The 19205-nt window shown below is 41.6% G+C and overlaps 2 protein-coding genes across 3 annotated transcripts; one reads left to right on the top strand and one right to left on the bottom strand.

The window, feature by feature from the left end:
* Nucleotides 1-740: 740 nt before the first annotated feature.
* malt1 (MALT paracaspase 1) lies at nucleotides 741-16482 on the top strand. 2 transcript variants are annotated; one of them, XM_010877192.3, is made up of 17 exons: nucleotides 741-1146; nucleotides 1414-1580; nucleotides 1815-1936; nucleotides 3856-4003; nucleotides 4286-4470; nucleotides 4713-4809; nucleotides 4952-4999; nucleotides 6257-6280; nucleotides 7257-7292; nucleotides 7407-7610; nucleotides 8210-8387; nucleotides 9085-9156; nucleotides 9272-9399; nucleotides 10122-10271; nucleotides 10462-10619; nucleotides 11271-11396; nucleotides 15360-16482. In XM_010877192.3, the coding sequence occupies exons 1-17, from the start codon at nucleotides 992-994 to the stop codon at nucleotides 15831-15833; spliced, it is 2472 nt and encodes an 823-aa protein (XP_010875494.1). In that variant the 5' UTR covers nucleotides 741-991; the 3' UTR covers nucleotides 15834-16482. The 2 variants fall into 2 exon arrangements, with proteins under 2 accessions (XP_010875494.1, XP_019907714.1); XM_020052155.2 differs by lacking the exon at nucleotides 4952-4999.
* On the bottom strand, nucleotides 16166-18917 carry cplx4b (complexin 4b). The gene is made up of 3 exons (XM_010877191.3): nucleotides 18650-18917; nucleotides 17856-17943; nucleotides 16166-17154 (listed from the first exon to the last, which is right to left on the bottom strand). The coding sequence occupies exons 1-3, from the start codon at nucleotides 18712-18714 to the stop codon at nucleotides 16927-16929; spliced, it is 381 nt and encodes a 126-aa protein (XP_010875493.1). The 5' UTR covers nucleotides 18715-18917; the 3' UTR covers nucleotides 16166-16926.
* Between the last annotated feature and the right edge of the window lie 288 nt (nucleotides 18918-19205).

Consider the following 19205-nt stretch of genomic DNA (forward strand, 5'->3'; position numbering starts at 1 on the left):
TTATATCTTACCTGTCACTTTATATCTTACCTGTTACTCTGTCAGCCTGAGCCTGCTACCCTACACAAGAGATGGACAGCAACGTTTTGAGAATATGAAATGCTCATTTGTGAGCAGAGCAGAAAAAAGGAGGAAAATAGCACGAGTGAGCTTCCATTACACTAGTAGCTTAGCGGCTGCAGCTACTGCTTGTGTCATAAATGCGAATAGCTTAGAGGCTGCGGTTACTGCTTGTGTCATAAATGCGAATAGCTTAGCGGCTGCGGCTATTACTGAATAAGGTGCACATTTAAAAGTTAATATTAATTTATTAATTGTATCCTCGTGTCCTTGCCTCATTCTCAAAACCCACTTTAGCAGGAGACAGGTAGGAGAAAGGAAAGAGGACTTACCAAATGTCAGGAATCTTATTTCCTATGTCATCAAATATCACCTAGGATCCTCCTGACACAGTTACAGACAATTGAACAAAGTGTAAATTGATTACCTTTTTTTTTACACAAATAGATTAATACAAAATTAGTTTGGGAACTTTTAATCATTTCAATAACGTTTCTTTAAATATGGTAATACACTTTTTATTTCGTAATAATTCAACACAAATAGGATTTAAGAATAAACCCTTCCACAGTTGTTCGACCGTTACCTCGGCTTTATTTTTTTACAGATATAATAATGCTAATTGCAAAAACAGAACACTCAAACTTAAATCCCACCTAGTGGTGATAGGTGTATCTATCAGTATTTGTACTGTGTTTCAGGAAGTAAGATCAACAGGTTCGAAAATTTGTCTTTTTGATTCTAGATATATTCTAGATATATCTTAAGAAATCAAATCCTGCCAACAGACTTCCAACTATGCGGAGTATCTACCTCTTATGATTTACGCACATCATCTCCAACTGTGACCTATTTTTTATTTCAATTAGGGTTCTGATTTTGCACGTAACGTTTCCAAGTTGGCTGAACTGAACTGCAGTACATCGTTGATATGTCGGATTTATCTGACCGGTCTTTAAATGTAAATCTTCTGAAAGAACCTGTCTTGAGGAAACTCTGTGAGGTATTGGAAAAATCCAACAGCGACAATAAAGGATGGCGCAAACTCGGGGATTTGTTCAGCAAAAGCAGGCGTTTTAGAATGAGGTAGGCCTTTTCAATCAGACAGCAAGTGTTGCACCTAATGTTAGCTCCTTGTCAGTATAAATGTATAGTATATTATAGTATAAACGTTGTCCTAATCCTCAACATACATCCGTGGAGCCTCATTTTTCATTATAACACAGTAACAGATTCTGTATGCGCTGAGCTCGAGTGCCTGTGACTGTTACTATTATTTTCTTATTGAACAGCGTTGTATACGTGTGTGCACTATTGTGTGGATAAAGCATGCCCTTTTACTCCTATGTACAGTTCAGATGAGATAGAGATGTGCTCCTTGAAGGTTTTGGAGCTGGATGGCAGCCCCAGTCGCATGCTGCTAAGGCTCATGGGAGACAGAGGGTGCACCTTGGGCCATCTGATTGACTTCCTGCAAACCATGGGCCAGACAGAAGCCCTGCAGTGTGTCAAACCGCCAGGTATCATCTTTTGAGACTGCTTATAAACTGTTTATAACCTGGAGGAAAGGCTCATGATTCTAAGTGGTTTTGGAAAAAGTTATCTTGACTTGACTAAATGTATTGATATGATGTACATGCATTGATCATTATTTACAATTAGTTGATTTGAATCAACTGTGAAGGGGGTTCCCATGCGGACTGGACAGATTTTACAGAAGTGAGATGACGTCTTCCCTTGATGGTTTTGTTTAGGCATCCAGATCCTCATTCAGCCCCAGTCTGTGGCTGTGATCGCAGGACACAACTTGCGCCTCAGTTGCTACGCCGTGGGAAAGGCTGGTGTTCAATACCAATGGTTCAAAACCAAGGAGGAGGTGGGTGCTTTTCCAGGATGTCTGCTGGAGTTTGACAGTATAGTGGATTCATTAGTTCTAAATAAAAATGTGTTTCGTCTTTGCTGATAATATTTAAGCAATAAGACCATTGGAGGTGTGATCCATCACCAGTATATCCAAAATCCTATTTTTGATGTTATGAACAGCTTACTAGTGTAATATGAGCAGTGTATTTTACTTAAATTGCATGGTGTATGGTCATTTATGAGCTGGGTGCATGGAGTTCTTATTGACTGATAGCTGTGGTCTATTTGACTATACCTTGGGTGTGACATGATTTCACCTTTTGCTACTGTAATTGGTAATTTTATAAACCAACATTGGTAAACTGGTTTAGAAAAGCAATAAGGTATCTTGGGAGTTTGTGTTATATTGCCAATATACTGTGGCTAAACCCCTGTCCAGGCACCCCTCGATTGTCGTGCATAAGAACAGCTCTTAGCCGTGGTATATTGGCCGAACAACACAGTCCCTATATTCCTTAAATATAGGGACTGTGTTTGGGGTCATTTAGAAATGTTCTTGTTCTAGAAAGAAAAGCAAATTTTTGGTCTATTAGAATACCATCAAATTGATCAGAAATACAGTATAGACATTTTAAAAGGCTAATTGATCATTAGAAAACCCTTTTGCAATTATGTTAGCACAGCTGAAAACTGTCCTTCTTTTGACTAGTTGAGTATCTGGAGCATCAGCAATTGTGGGTTTGATTACAGGCTCAAAATGTCCAGAAACAAATAACTTTCTCCAGGAACTCATCAGTCTATTCTTGTTTTGAGAAATGAAGGCTGTTCCAATGCGAGAAATTGACAAGAAACGTAAGATCTCATACAACGCTGTGTACTACTCCCTTCACAGAACAGCGCAAACTGGCTCTAACCAGAATAGAAAGAGGAGTGGGAGGCCCCAGTGCACAATTGAGCAAGAGGACAAATACATTAGAGTGTCTAGTTTGAGAAACAAACACCTCACAGGTTCATTAAATAGTACCCACAGAACACCAGACTCAATGTCAACATTGAAGAGGCGACTCCAGGCTGCTGGCCTTCTAGGCAGAGTTGCAAAAGAATACATATCTCAGACTGGCAAGTAAAAAGAAAAGATTAAGATGGGCAAAAGAACACAGACATTGGACAGACGAAGATTGGAAAAAAGTGTTACGGACCGACAAATCTGTTTGAGGTGTTCGGATCACAAAGAAAAACATTAATGATACACAGACCAAATGAAATGATGCTGGAGGAGTGCTTGACGCCATCTGTCAAGCATGGTAGAGGCAAAGTGATGGTCTGGGGTTGATTTGGTGGTGGTAAAGTGGGAGATTTGTACAGGGTAAAAGTGATCTTGAACAGGGAAGGCTGTCACTCACATTTTGCAATGCCATGCCATACTCTGTGGACGGCACTTGATTGGAGACAATTCTCTCCTGCAACAGGACAATGACCCAAAGCTCAGCTTCAAACTGTACAAAAAATATTTAGGCAAGAAGCAATCAGCTGGTATTCTGTCTGTAATGGAGTGGCCAGTACAGTCACCAGATCTCAACCCTATGGAACTTTTGTGGGAGCAGCTTGACCGTATGGTATTTAAGAAGTACCCATCAAGCCAGTCCAACTTGTGGAAGGTGCTTCAGGAAGCATGGGGTGAAATCTCTTCAGATTACTTCAACTGATCCACATTGATGTAATTGCTGCAAATGGAGGATTCTTTGACGAAAGCAAAGTTTGAAAGACACAATTGTTATCTCAGTTTAAAACCATTATTTCTAACCTTGTCAATGACTATATTTCCTATTCATATTCAAAATAATTTCATGTATGTTTTCATGGAAAACAGGGACATTTCTGAGTGATCCCAAACCTTTGAACGTTGGTTTATATTCTTTGTTATTTCTTTAGCTACCCAACAGATCTTCTCCAGACCTGGTGATCAGCCCAGTCCGACTGACTGATGCAGGCTTCTACATTTGCAGAGTCAACTGTGGAGACAACTTTGAGTTCAGCCAATGGGCCCAAGTGGACGTCTTTAATGTTGCCACATCTTATGGTGAGCCACAATGTCATACCTCAGTGTCTGATCAGTGTACATGAAGCATTGTTGTTGTATCTTCTGCCAGGGAATTATTTCAATTGCATCATTTTCATTATTAAGACAAAATAAGTTTTCTACCCCTCGTTGGTTCACCAAATCTGGAATTAAATTTGCAGGCAGCTTTTTTTAACTCCTGCACAATTTTCTGTCACCTGTACAGCGTTATTTAGTAAATACGCCCCTGAGCAACATCACAAAATGTTCAGTACATTTCATAGACCAATGTTTTTGATGTAGGAATGGGACCCCACTCATTGGAAGGTAGGCTGAAGGTGGTAATCCAGCCCCAGGGCCAGAGGCTTCTGGTGGGGGACACTCTGCAGCTGGAGTGTGGGGCAGTGGGGAGGCCCATCCCGCGCTACCATTGGCATAGGAACGGGGTGCCTCTTCTCTTTCCTGAAGCCTCCAAGAGGAGACTCTTGGTAAGGACATGCTAATATTCTTGACAAATGCTAATATTCTTGACAAATGCTAATATTCTTGACAAATGCTAATATTCTTGAAGAATGCTAATATTCTTGACAAATGCTAATATTCTTGCACTCTTATTTAGAAAGTTCACAATTCATACTGTAGGTATTACACTGTTGCACTCTGTGTTGGAGCTACAGCGCAGAAGCTGTGCTTTCAGTTAAATTGAGATAGTGTTTGTTGATTTAAACAGATTCCGTATCTGCTGCTGGAACATCAGGGAAAGTATCGCTGTGAGATTTCCATTAACAATGAGAGGACATGGACAAATGAAGTGGATGTTTTTGTTGGTATGTACTGTAACTGTCCATTACTGCGTTGTAATGATAATAGTAATCATAATATTTATCTTAATCAGTTTACATCATGAGGAAAAACTACTCACTTTGAATTTGGGGAAATGTCTTGATTAATCTTGTTCTTGAACAAAAGGGCCAAGAATATCTGTCCAGTTTACAGGGGCAGTGGAGTGTTCTGAAGGTATAGTTGAATGACTGAGTCCTGTAAGTCGTGGGCATATGGGGTGCATGCTGCCAACAATGGGAAATGTGAGGTGGCTTTTAGGTGATGCATGTTTTATTCCCATAATTTGGATTATTTCCCTTTTCTTTGATGCATTTTATTTTGAGTGCACAACATAATTCATAATAACACAAGAACCCCATAGAAAATATTTTACATGTAATTTTTTTACTGGTGGTTCTGAATGTATATAATTCTGTGAATTTTGTGAACAGTACAGGTGCAGTACAGGTATAGTACAGATACAGTACAGGTGCAGTACAGGTGCAGTACAGGTATAGTACAGGTGCAGTACAGATACACTACAGTTACAGTACAGGTATAGTACAGGTGCAGTACGGGTGCAGTACAGGTACACTACAGGTGCAGTACAATACAGGTACAGTACAGGTGCAGTACAGGTGTGGGATAGATGCAGCAACCTATATAGACATCTTCACAGTTTTGCGGCTGTTGTCCTACTGGAAGACCTGTAACCATCAACAGAGACTCAGTCTCTGGATACTGATGGCAAAAACTACACTGCAAATGTTTCTAGACCCACAGTAACTGAGGCAGTAAAGCAACCGCATGCCTTTAGTGTACGTCTGACATTTATTGTAGCAGGGTGCAGAAAGACACCAATACTGAAGAAGACACAAAAAGGTTCTGAATCTCAGGGCACCCTGGAATGGTTTTAGAGATTCAGGACTGTCAGCAGTCCATAATCTGTTTCACACCTGAGAGGAACCCTAAAACATTAACAATTTAAAGCAGTTTGCTGCTGAAAAGTAGGCAAAATTGCCAGTCTGAAGGTGCAGCGGTCTCATAGATGGCTACAAGTATGGTTTGTCTGCAAATATTTTGGTAAAATGCTGTGAAACCTAGCTCTGGGGTCTACTGTATACATTTTAAAAATGCTAATTGGTTCTGCAGTGTTGAAAATGCCAAAAACAAAACATGGTGACAAGTAAATCTTTAACATTTATTGTTTGTGAAGAAATAGTGAATTATTGATTAAAATGAGAGGGTGTCTGTTTGTGGCTGCATCTGCATTTTCAGTGGGTACTATCTACTAACATTAATCTTGTTGATTCTTTTGGTGTCTTACCGCTGCCCGATAATTTCAAACTGATTAACATGCTAACCTCTAATATTATTATTATTATTATTCAGCTGAAATGTAAGCACAGGAAATAGAAATTCTAGTAACTGTTTACATTTTTCTTCCCGCAGATGATGTTTTTGCCTTTAGAGAAGGTGAGTGATACTCTAACACACATTGAATGCATTTGGTGTTTCCAGCATTTATGTTATTGATTGAAGAGGTGAATAATAGTGAATAAAAAACTAGAGGACTGCGTTTATACAGCCAGTCCAATCCTGAAATATTTCCACTTATTAATCTTCATATTACCAATTTCTTTCAGCCAATCATTGGCCATTTGTATCAATGTTGAGCTCCTTCCAAAATATTTTCCAAGCAAACTGATGAACTGAATTTAAAAGTGCTTTGCCTTCTTCTGGGCCTGTGTGCACATTGCTTCTTCTCAGGTAGATTTGAAGATGTAGCAAGTAGGAGTACCAATGTACTCCTGAATAAGTAACTAACTGTCCAGGTTGTGGGTACTAAGCGGTTTGTCCTTATTTATAGACAACAGTAATTTGTTCACCTCTTGGCCACTAACTTTGCAGAAGTAAATATTTAGAAATATTTCAAATATTTTTTTAACATACTCACTTTTTGCACCCAGTAGTTTGTAAAACTTCCTATTAAAATAGCCCTTTAGGTAAGGCAGGTGAACCTAACAAATTTACTTTCACATTATCGGACATTAGATCCTCTTTTCAGACTAAAAGGAATATGACTGGATCGAACGTATATAGCAACATCTCCCCTTTTGCATTCCTATTTTTCCTGTGTGTTATAACCATGTATACTACATCATCAAAGCAGTTATTAAAATGTGTTTCAGAGATGGCCAGAGTATGAATATTTCAACCTTGTTTGGTGCTATTTTGAGAAGTGCACATGTCAGTGACATTTACATTTTAGCCAGTTATGCTGGGTGGGTTACCAACAGTGGGCTTAACGCTACGGCAGACAGTTTGTGCACTTATATTTCTCCAGGATATAATGATTTAGGAAACATGAATAATATTATTTTAAATGTCTCATTACAAAAGTACATAGAGAATATTACATAACTACATAACGATAGTCTTCTGCTTGCAGGCCTCCTCCTAAACAGCACTCAAGAACCACCTTATGGTAAGCATATCAGAACATGAGTCCACACAGTAACCTGTTTTCTTTTTTACTTTCTTGCTGAAATGTTGCGGTTCTCATCTCGTAGTCGCTGACGCTGTTTCCCTCCCATCACAGCGACAGATAAAGTGGCCCTTCTGATTGGTAACCTCTCATACCAGAACCACCCCCAGCTCAAGGCTCCCATGGTGGATGTGTATGATCTCACCAATCTTCTGCGCCAGCTGAACTTTAAGGTGGTGTCGCTGTTGGACCTCACCGAGTCAGAGATGCGCAACGCAGTCGATGAATTTCTTCTCTTGCTTCACAAGGGTGTCTATGGTATGTCAATCATTTCTAGGCCTTGTGTTAGAGTGAATAACTCTTGTGTGTTTTCTTTCCCATCCCAATTTCGTTATGTCCGGTTATCCTTCACGGTCGTATGTGGTCTCATCAGTAGCACAGCAGGCGTGAGGATGGCTGAGGATTGAGACACACTTCCTCTGAGCGCGTCTCGCCAAAACCACTGTGATTGCTTTGACACTGCTCGCTTGACCCTGAAACCTTTTAGCTGGAACACGCCATACGGTTTCACTTTCTCCAACTAGACATCCATTCTAGAGTTTCGGGGCTCCTGACACCCGATACCGCTAGAGTGAGGGGTGGCAAGGCAGTCCCATGCGACTGTCCCACCCCCTTTTACGCTGCTTGACCCCCTGGGGGTCGTTGTTATGCCGCTATCAGAATGTGAAACCCTGTCCACTGGGACACATTTTCACTGCGACTGAGACCGCTGCACCATGCGTTGGCCCTGTTCTTGTACGTTTCGGTTTGTTTTCAACAGGTGAATTAAATGGGTGTTTTTTTTACTATTTTCAGTTTTATTTGTTCACTGCTGTATCTATGGTTTATAAATGACCCTTGTTCTCTCCCTCTCCTAGGTTTACTGTACTATGCTGGACATGGTTATGAGAATTATGGCAACAGCTTCATGGTGCCTGTGGATGCTCCAAACCCATACCGTTCAGCGAACTGCCTGTGTGTGCAGAGCATCCTCAAACTGATGCAGGAGAAGGAAACAGGACTCAATGTGTTCCTGCTGGATATGTGTAGGAAAAGGTGAGCAAAGCCTAGGATACTATGCTAGTGTGTATGAGACTACTTCATTTGATCACAAGTATTATTTTTTTGTCCCATCCATGTTACCAGCATGCTATATAGTGAACTATAAAGATATTTGAAGTTAGGTTTGAAGTTTTGAAGTTAGGAAGTTAAGTATTCATCAGTTATTCACAATATTTTTTTTCCAAAGTAGCTTTCCATTGCTTAGCTTACCAGTGCTTTCTTTCCTTCTCATATTGCCAAACACTTGATTACATATTGCCAAACCCCTAATGTTTTGACAATGTCTTTGATCAATTTATTCTGATTTATCTGCCTTATGATGGCCAGCTTGATGTGAAATGACACCTTTTGGTCATTTTGTCAGACACCATCAGCAGATTCCAAATGCAAAGCCTAGAAGACAAGACATTGACAGCTCTCTTGTGCAAAATACATTTGGTACCCTAAAATGGGGGACTCTGAAGAGGATATGCTTTCATTTCTAAATGGCTAATTGAATATAAATAAAATACCCAACACCTGTCTGGACTAACCATATTGTCATTGAATAATTTTGTGGTGCTGGAATACAGAGCCAAAATATGAAAACAATTTGTCACTGTATAATGTGAATACATTTGTATTTAATCTTCACCATATTGTGTGTTGTGAATTTACTTATATTTGTGACTATTTCATTGTTTTGTTTTAGAAATATCCATGATGAAACCACCCCAAACATTCTACTAAAGGTCACAGCTAACATTGTATTTGGATATGCAACGTGAGTAATTTGACTGTTACTCAACAAAACGTCTAAATCTCTATTGGCAACACGTGACTTTGTTTGAACAAATGGGATATCTTCCCCAATTTTGTTCCATTCTTTCATTATGCAGCTGCCAAGATGCGGAAGCTTTTGAACTGAGCTCTAGTGGATTCACCAACGGTGTTTTCATCAAGTTTCTGAAGCAGCGTCTTCTGGAGGATGAGAAAATCACGGTTTTGCTGGACAGAGTAGCTGAGGGTAAGGAGGAAAGGACCAATTATTAATTGTTGCAATTTCACCACATCTAAATGTGGCCATGGTGTATTCAAGTTAATGTACAATGAAATATTAACTATTGATCTAATGGAATACCATGTAAAGGAATTAACAGCGGTATGGACACAAATCTATTGTATTATAATGTTATAGAACTCAATCGCTGTTTGTGAAATATAAACACTTGTCAAGTGGGCGTTTTATTCACCTTGGCACAGACTCTCAGCTTAGACCCAGCTAGCGGATCGGGATTCCTCCAACTGATGACACAAAGTGCAAAGCACAGAATTAATACTGACAAACTAACACTGTCTACTAACACTGTCTACTAACACTGTCTACTAACACTGTCTACTAACACTGTCTACTAACACTGACAAACTGAGATCAGTAAAAACAATCTAGTAGTGATACCTCATCTAATCTAGGCCTACAATTTGAGGGAGGCCTCTTGTACAATATTACATCCATGTAGCCTGGAAGAAGAAACTATATGATCTTAAAATAACTTTTCAATGGCAATGACTCAGTCAGAGATGAAGACAGTAAATATGCACACTCACCAGGGAAATGCTGATTCTCTTCACGGATAACTGCTATAACCAATAGTTAACAGGTTAATTAGTCCTTAAAAAAATATTTTTAGCAAGATAAATGCTGTATGACACTGAGGTAATGCTATCCTGGTGGTATATGTTACCCAGATATGGGCCAGTTTGTTGCCACCAAGGGCAAGCAGGCTCTGGAGATCCGCAGCAGCCTCTCAGAGCGGAGGGCTCTGACTGACCCAGTTCTGCCAGACGGCGGCTCCGACGCGGGCCGGTCTCACAGTCGACAGTGGGCCAAGGCTCACGGTGAGAAACGGCACTTATTGTGAAACATAATTAATTCTAAATGATATCACCTTTAAATGAAGGTCAATTAAAAAGAAATCGACACACCTGAGTGAAAAGAAAACAGTGAAACAGAATACGGTATGTGGACATTTTGGTTGTTTATTTGATGGCATCAACGTCCTTCACACTGACTTTTCTCTCTCTGTAGAACTACCTGAGAGTATGTGTCTGGACTTTGACTGTGGAGCTCAGATCAAGCTGGGCTTCGCTGCCGAATTCTCCAACGTGATGGTCATCTACACCCACATTGTGAAGAAACCAGAGGACATGTCCTTCTGCCAGGCTCATGTCACTAACTTGTCACTGGTGAGACGCTACAGTGTTCCAATCTATTCATTTATGTAAACCTGTTCCTTCCCCAAGCTCCTGTCGGCAATTCATCTCAGTTTCCTTCCAATCCCCACAGTGACCGAAAATACCAAAAATGTGTAACTAATCCAATAGCCTAATCCATCCATGATTTGTAAAATCCATGATTTGAAACTCAAGCCTCTGATGTTATTATGGGTTTCTGAGCTCTGTTCAATACTAATTAGATGGAGAACACGTTCGGAGAAAGGATTGGGCAAAGAATGTCTTTATGCTGAAGAGATTATTTTACTCCAGCACTCACACAGCCTCTGTAACACTTTTGGTCTCCAACACTTTAAATTGAAAAAAGATGTTGGGGGTAAAGACCTTGGTTTGTCTCTCTGGGGAATTACAGAGATGTAGGCTATTGACATGTTTTGGGCATTTAAATAAATATATCTAATAATCTTAATATATACTACATTCATCATGGTAACAGTTATTTAGTCAGTAGTTTAAAATTGTATTGGTTGTGGCTTTAGAATTGAAATGCAAACAGTGCATTTGAATAAATTAACCAATTGTAAAAACAATAGTAAAATGCCACAGAATTTTAAGAACAACCCATACTGAGCATGCATCATTTTTTCTTTTGTTTCTGTTTAGGACCTTGATGTTGACCCCAAAGAGATGAACAGGGAGACACCAGAGGAGACCGGCATCTACCTGCTATCCAGTTCTCTGCCTCAGCACTGTCTGTACACACGGCTCAGCTCTCTGCAGAAGCTCAAGGTAAGGGCACTTTATAATGTCACATTACTACTGAATTATATTGTCTCTGCCCTTTTTATATGATCTCTTGAGAATGTCCAAAAAAAACCCTCTTGAGACCCTGGGACATTTTAGGCTTCCTGCACCAAAGCTCAGGTCTCAGGAGGTTAGGTGAAGGAGATCCAGTGTGAATGTGGTCTCAGGAGGTTAGGTGAAGGAGATCCAGTTTGAATGTGGTCTCAGGAGGTTAGGTGAAGGAGATCCAGTTTGAATGTGGTCTCAGGAGGTTAGGTGAAGGATATCCAGTGTGAATGTGGTCTCAGGAGGTTAGGTGAAGGAGATCCAGTGTGAATGTGGTCTCAGGAGGTTAGGTGAAGGAGATCCAGTTTGAATGTGTTCTCAGGAGGTTAGGTGAAGGAGATCCAGTGTGAATGTGGTCTCAGGAGGTTAGGTGAAGGAGATCCAGTGTGAATGTGGTCTCAGGAGGTTTGGTGAAGGAGATCCAGTGTGAATGTGGTCTCAGGAGGTTAGGTGAAGGAGATCCAGTGTGAATGTGGTCTCAGGAGGTTAGGTGAACGAGATCCAGTGTGAATGTGGTCTCAGGAGTTTAGGTGAACGAGATCCAGTGTGAATGTGGTCTCAGGAGGTTAGGTGAAGGAGATCCAGTGTGAATATGGTCTCAGGAGGTTAGGTGAAGGAGATCCAGTTTGAATGTGGTCTCATGAGGTTAGGTGAAGGAGATCCAGTTTGAATGTGGTCTCAGGAGGTTAGGTGAAGGAGATCCAGTGTGAATGTGGTCTCAGGAGGTTAGGTGAAGGAGATCCAGTGTGAATGTGGTCTCAGGAGGTTAGGTGAAAGAGATCCAGTGTGAATGTGGTCTCAGGAGGTTAGGTGAAGGACATCCAGTGTGAATGTGGTCTCAGGATGTTAGATGAAGGAGATCCAGTGTGAATGTGGTCTCAGGATGTTAGATGAAGGAGATCCAGTGTGAATGTGGTCTCAGGAGGTTAGGTGAAGGAGCTTCAGTTTGAATGTGGTCTCATGAGGTTAGGTAAAGGAGATCCAGTGTGAATGTGGTCTCAGGAGGTTAGGTGAAGGAGATCCAGTTTGAATGTGGTCTCATGAGGTAAGGTGAAGGAGATCCAGTTTGAATGTGGTCTCAGGAGGTTAGGTGAAGGAGATCCAGTGTGAATGTGGTCTCAGGAGGTTAGGTGAAGGAGATCCAGTGTGAATGTGGTCTCAGGAGGTTAGGTGAAGGAGATCCAGTTTGAATGTGGTCTCATGAGGTTAGGTGAAGGAGATCCAGTGTGAATGTGTTCTCAGGAGGTTAGGTGAAGGAGATCCAGTGTGAATGTGGTCTCAGGAGGTTTGGTGAAGGAGATCCAGTGTGAATGTGGTCTCAGGAGGTTAGGTGAAGGAGATCCAGTGTGAATGTGGTCTCAGGAGGTTAGGTGAAGGAGATCCAGTGTGAATGTGGTCTCAGGAGGTTAGGTGAAGGAGATCCAGTGTGAATGTGGTCTCAGGAGTTTAGGTGAACGAGATCCAGTGTGAATGTGGTCTCAGGAGGTTAGGTGAAGGAGATCCAGTGTGAATGTGGTCTCAGGAGGTTTGGTGAAGGAGATTCAGTTTGAATGTGGTCTCATGAGGTTAGGTAAAGGAGATCCAGTTTGAATATGGTCTCAGGAGGTTAGGTGAAGGAGATCCAGTGTGAATGTGGTCTCAGGAGGTTAGGTGAAGGAGATCCAGTGTGAATGTGGTCTCAGGAGTTTAGGTGAACGAGATCCAGTGTGAATGTGGTCTCAGGAGGTTAGGTGAAGGAGATCCAGTGTGAATGTGGTCTCAGGAGGTTTGGTGAAGGAGATTCAGTTTGAATGTGGTCTCATGAGGTTAGGTAAAGGAGATCCAGTTTGAATATGGTCTCAGGAGGTTAGGTAAAGGAGATCCAGTTTGAATATGGTCTCAGGAGGTTAGGTGAAGGAGATCCAGTGTGAATGTGGTCTCAGGAGGTTAGGTGAAGGAGATCCAGTGTGAATGTGGTCTCAGGAGTTTAGGTGAACGAGATCCAGTGTGAATGTGGTCTCAGGAGGTTAGGTGAAGGAGATCCAGTGTGAATGTGGTCTCAGGAGGTTAGGTGAAGGAGATCCAGTTTGAATGTGGTCTCATGAGGTTAGGTGAAGGAGATCCAGTTTGAATGTGGTCTCAGGAGGTTAGGTGAAGGAGATCCAGTGTGAATGTGGTCTCAGGAGGTTAGGTGAAGGAGATCCAGTGTGAATGTGGTCTCAGGAGGTTAGGTGAAGGAGATCCAGTGTGAATGTGGTCTCAGGAGGTTAGGTGAAGGAGATCCAGTGTGAATGTGTTCTCAGGAGGTTAGGTGAAGGAGATCCAGTGTGAATGTGGTCTCAGGAGGTTTGGTGAAGGAGATCCAGTGTGAATGTGGTCTCAGGAGGTTAGGTGAAGGAGATCCAGTGTGAATGTGGTCTCAGGAGGTTAGGTGAAGGAGATCCAGTGTGAATGTGGTCTCAGGAGGTTAGGTGAAGGAGATCCAGTGTGAATGTGGTCTCAGGAGTTTAGGTGAACGAGATCCAGTGTGAATGTGGTCTCAGGAGGTTAGGTGAAGGAGATCCAGTGTGAATGTGGTCTCAGGAGGTTTGGTGAAGGAGATTCAGTTTGAATGTGGTCTCATGAGGTTAGGTAAAGGAGATCCAGTTTGAATATGGTCTCAGGAGGTTAGGTGAAGGAGATCCAGTGTGAATGTGGTCTCAGGAGGTTAGGTGAAGGAGATCCAGTGTGAATGTGGTCTCAGGAGGTTAGGTGAACGAGATCCAGTGTGAATGTGGTCTCAGGAGGTTAGGTGAAGGAGATCCAGTGTGAATGTGGTCTCAGGAGGTTTGGTGAAGGAGATTCAGTTTGAATGTGGTCTCATGAGGTTAGGTAAAGGAGATCCAGTTTGAATATGGTCTCAGGAGGTTAGGTAAAGGAGATCCAGTTTGAATATGGTCTCAGGAGGTTAGGTGAAGGAGATCCAGTTTGAATGTGGTCTCAGGAGGTTAGGTGAAGGAGATTCAGTTTGAATGTGGTCTCATGAGGTTAGGTGAAGGAGATCCAGTGTGAATGTGGTCTCAGGAGGTTAGATGAAGGAGATCCAGTGTGAATGTGGTCTCAGGAGGTTTGGTAAAGGAGATCCAGTTTGAATATGGTCTCAGGAGGTTAGATGAAGGAGATCCAGTGGGAATGTGGTCTCAGGAGGTTAGGTGAAGGAGATCCAGTTTTAATGTGGTCTCATGAGGTTAGGTAAAGGAGATCCACTGTGAATGTGGTCTCAGGAGGTTAGGTAAAGGAGATCCAGTGTGAATGTGGTCTCGGGAGGTTAGGTGAAGGAAATTCAGTTTGAATGTGGTCTCATGAGGTTAGGTAAAGGAGATCCAGTGTGAATGTGGTCTCAGGAGGTTAGATGAAGGAGATCCAGCGTGAATGTGGTCTCAGGAGGTTAGATGAAGGAGGTCCAGTTTGAATGTGGTCTCAGGAGGTTAGATGAAGGAGATCCAGTTTGAATGTGGTCTCAGGAGGTTAGATGAAGGAGATCCAGTGTGAATGTGGTCGCAGGAGGTTAGGTGAAGGAGATTAAATTTGAATGTGGTCTCATGAGGTTAGGTAAATGAGATCCAGTGTGAATGTGGTCTCAGGAGGTTAGGTGAAGGAGATCCAGTGTGAATGTGGTCTCAGGAGGTTAGGTGAAGGAGATCCAGTGTGAATGTGGTCTCAGGAGGTTAGATGAAGGAGATCCAGTGTGAATGTGGTCTCAGGAGGTTAGGTGAAGGAGATCCAGTGTGAATGTGGTCTCAGGATGTTAGGTGAAGGAGATCCAGTGTGAATGTGGTCTCAGGAGGTTAGATGAAGGAGATCCAGTGTGAATGTGGTCTCAGGAGGTTAGGTAAAGGAGATCCAGTTTGAATGTGGTCAGTAATACCCCTTGTCTTCTCTCAGGACCAGCTGGAGTTCACTGTGTGTCTGCAAGGCTCTTTCAAAGCCATTGACGAACTGGTGGAGTGGACGACTGACGTCAACATCGGGAAGCCTCTGATCGCCAAACTCGACCTCCATCGCACCATGAGGAGGAACAGCTGCTTGCAGACGTGCCCCATGCCACATAGCCCCTCCCAAAGCCCGTGCCATAGCCCAAAACCCGAACACTTCCACCACCCCCAAGACCATGGCTTTCTCTCCCCACACTGCGCCAGCCCTTACCTGGAGGTGTACCTGCCTCTACAGGGAGCTGTGGGTGGCTCAGACCTCACAAGCTCCACGCTGTATGACAACTGTTGCCCATCCGGCCATGCCTGCGTTGCTAGCGATTTGGCAAACTCCCCCGCCAGAGCCAGCATTCCCATAGAGACCACGGATGACATCAGTGAGCTTCAGACTGTCTTCATTAATAGCCTGCAGCTTCACCACCAGTGACAAAGCATTGGTGGCCTGATGAGGGATCTTTGTTCTGTCTTTTAAAATTCTGTGGTGGTCAGATTAGACACTGGCATTGTGGCATTTGAGATGAAACAGGCATTTGATACTTTAGGCCTATTCTGTAAAATCCTGCTTTATTTAATTACAGTAACTGGGTTTGAAATGAGATCACATGTTAGTGCCTTTGACTAGATGTTTTATTTTATTTTAAAAATACTTTTAAAAGACAATTTTATAGCTGTACTTATCTGTTACATACAGTATCCAGCCTCCTCACAAATATATTTTTATGTAATTCTTTCCTTTTTTTTAGATAATATATATCGATGTGCTTTTAATAATTTATTAGACTTGTGCACATTATAATTGCAGTATACAGACAACAAAGGGGGAATGAAGTATCTAGTCTTTACGTCTTCAGATGGTGGCTTGAAGGCCTCTGGAATCTTCTGCAGCTGACTTTGGTTATACGATTATCTCCACTTTATGATGGAGATGGTAGAGTTGAAGTGTGCTGATAAAATGTGTATTACTGAGCTTTGACTTGCCTTGTCTTATTACATACAGCATGGTTTTGGGCATGGATTGTTTTTCATGGGGTTTTTATGAAATATGACTGCATTTATTAAAAGTGTCAAATACAAAATCCAGTTGTAACAGTTTTAAATAACAAAATACAGACCATCTAGAACCATTATACCATGATGCTGTTTGCACTCGCATTTGTACCTTCTTTCAAAGAAGACAACGGGTTTACTGTTTTTAACAGAACAGAAAAACGTATTAATCTCAACAGCATAAATTCTCCTTCTCCCAACTCTTTGATGATATTCTGGGCCTCCCCACAGCCTTCTAAATAAGACAGATTAAGAGTCATCTCTCCAGGAGAGAATTCTCTGTTGACAGATTAACCTAAGACTGGTTAAATTTAGACTTTGTGTAGTAGACCTACTGAACATGTTTCGGATCAGTCCAAGTCCACAGTCTAGATTAGAAACCTTAAGGGAAGTTCAACCTTGAAGTCAACACCTTGTTCAAACTTGGTTCTTAGGAAGTAATTTTCAGATAAACAAGACCAATGTTTCTTCAATCACATGACAGAGCATTTCTCTTCTGCTTTAGATTTAATCTCAACCATGGTGGCTGAGGCTTTCTCCTTGATCTGGTCCATATCCATGTTCTGGAGGTTCTGTATCTGACCCAAGATAGAGTCCTTCTCTTCCTCCTCTGTGGCATCGTCATCGACCATCTTAAGGAGTTCTTCAGGCACGTCAATGTCGTCTCCTGCCAACTCCATTAGGTTTGCATCCTGTTCACTCTAAACACAGCAAGCAATGCACAGGTCAGACTGAGGAAGAATGTACTATTATGCCCATGTACAGTATTTATATCATAACATATACATTTGAGTGATTTTTCTTCTTGGACCATCTTTTAACAAAAAGCGGGTCCAGTTTTTCCATGTGACTTGACCAGGTAAGATATTCAGCCAGAAGTCACTTGACCTGGTCACGTGGTCAGAAAGCATTGCTGGCCAGTGGCTGTAGACCTCGCCCAACAGCCAACACGTCAAACGACAGCGTAGCTTTGAGTCACATGTGACCCCAGTATGACTGACTGGGAGGTTGACTCCCTGTACAGCCAGTGTGACAGATGGCACACACACACACAGGGAGAGTCAGGTTGGCTCAGGCGAGGATATATCCACGATCACAAGTCTTTTTTTATGCCTTAATCTCTAGACTGCTCAGAATCCCTAGAAGGCCATCGGGTCCGTGAGTCACGCACATCGACATTGAATGCCGAAGCCTCTGTTGCATCGTGGTTCGGCTATGTCTGTATGTGTCCACATTTATCGTCTTACGTCATTCACAGGAAATGTGTTTTTATTTTTATTGTTGAGCCTTTTGTACGCATTTTTAAACATTTGAGTATATCTACATTTTAAAGCAGGTGTTCTCTGCATTTCCCATTTCCTATGATAGGAGAATGGGGGAAAGTGACCAGCAGCTGTCTTACCTTTGGTAGTCTGTATTTGTCTCTTAAGCATGTTCTAAGTGTGGCCCTCTCAGCCTTCTTTACCAAGAATTCTGAGTCCCTCTCCATCCTGTTTGCAGAGCAGAAACAATTTAACCAAATAAATAAAATTGTAGATACTGCAAAAGTTTTATAGTCTTCTTTTCAATCATAATTCCTCATTGCAATAAAATACAAGTTAAAGATTAAGATACATTAAGAGAGTATAGGAAAAATATATAAATACAAAAGGGCTAGTTTTTGAGGCAGTGGAGTAATTATTTTGTTAGTATTAATCTCCAGATTATGGCTGCAGTTGTCAATCCCATCATTCAGCAATTGGAGGCATAATCTGATGAAGTATTCTAGGACTGCTGTTTATAGTCTGCTTTCAGTTTGACTCTTCTTATATCCCAATAATGTGGTATAAAATTCACAATCAGAATGATCTATTGTACCAATTGAATGCCTTTCTTTCTTAAATATGGAACAATACAAGAAGAGCTCATATTTGTCAAAAAATAAAGTTTAAAATAAATAATCTGCACTGTCTTGCAAATGAACACTAACAGTAAATGTCAAAATCGTTCCAAAAGGGTTTTAGTCAGATCAATGATTTGCAATATCCTACATGAGGCGTTGGGTTTCTGATGATTAAATGTGTACTTTTTGTATTTGGTTGAGTTGATATGGAATGGAGACCAAACCAGAAACATTTTTTTCACCCTACTCATCCTTAGCAGTTAAAACATCAAAAAAAAAAAAATAGAAGATGATGATTTTAAGTAATAACTTACTTTTCCTCCACCAGCTGTTTCTGGTACTCCTCTGCCTCTTCTCTGGACATCCCCTCGGTGGCCATGGTGTGGGTATCTCCTGTTCCTGTGGTAGTGGATGACAGGAGAGGTCTGGAGGGATCAGTGCTGTACTTCGATAGTGCTTCTCCAAGCTTGTCAACCGCTCACCATCAGCCTTAACAGAGTGAATAGGCTACCTGGGGATTTGCAGGGAGTACTTTAGTTTTTTGGTTTTGGTCCCTGAGTCCCTAGATTGGATTGGTCAGCGGGCTAAACCAAGAGAGATGATGGATTTAGGGATGGTGTTGTGAAGGGAACAGCCGATCACTGATGGGCTGACTACATAAGCCCCCAAAACCAAAGGAATTTCTGCTGACTGCATAATCTGGATTAATGTGGACAGATGGTTTAAATTGAAAAATGTATAACAGTAATGAAGATTCACAGGGGCTTTTACCACGGAACATACAGATCCAAGGTAGGGTTCAATACTCACTACATTGAGTGGAATGTACCACAGAGTTAATACCTAAACTATACTATTTCATTTAAAGAA

This window comes from Esox lucius, chromosome 13, assembly GCF_011004845.1.
Source record: "Esox lucius isolate fEsoLuc1 chromosome 13, fEsoLuc1.pri, whole genome shotgun sequence".
Lineage (NCBI taxonomy): Eukaryota > Metazoa > Chordata > Actinopteri > Esociformes > Esocidae > Esox > Esox lucius.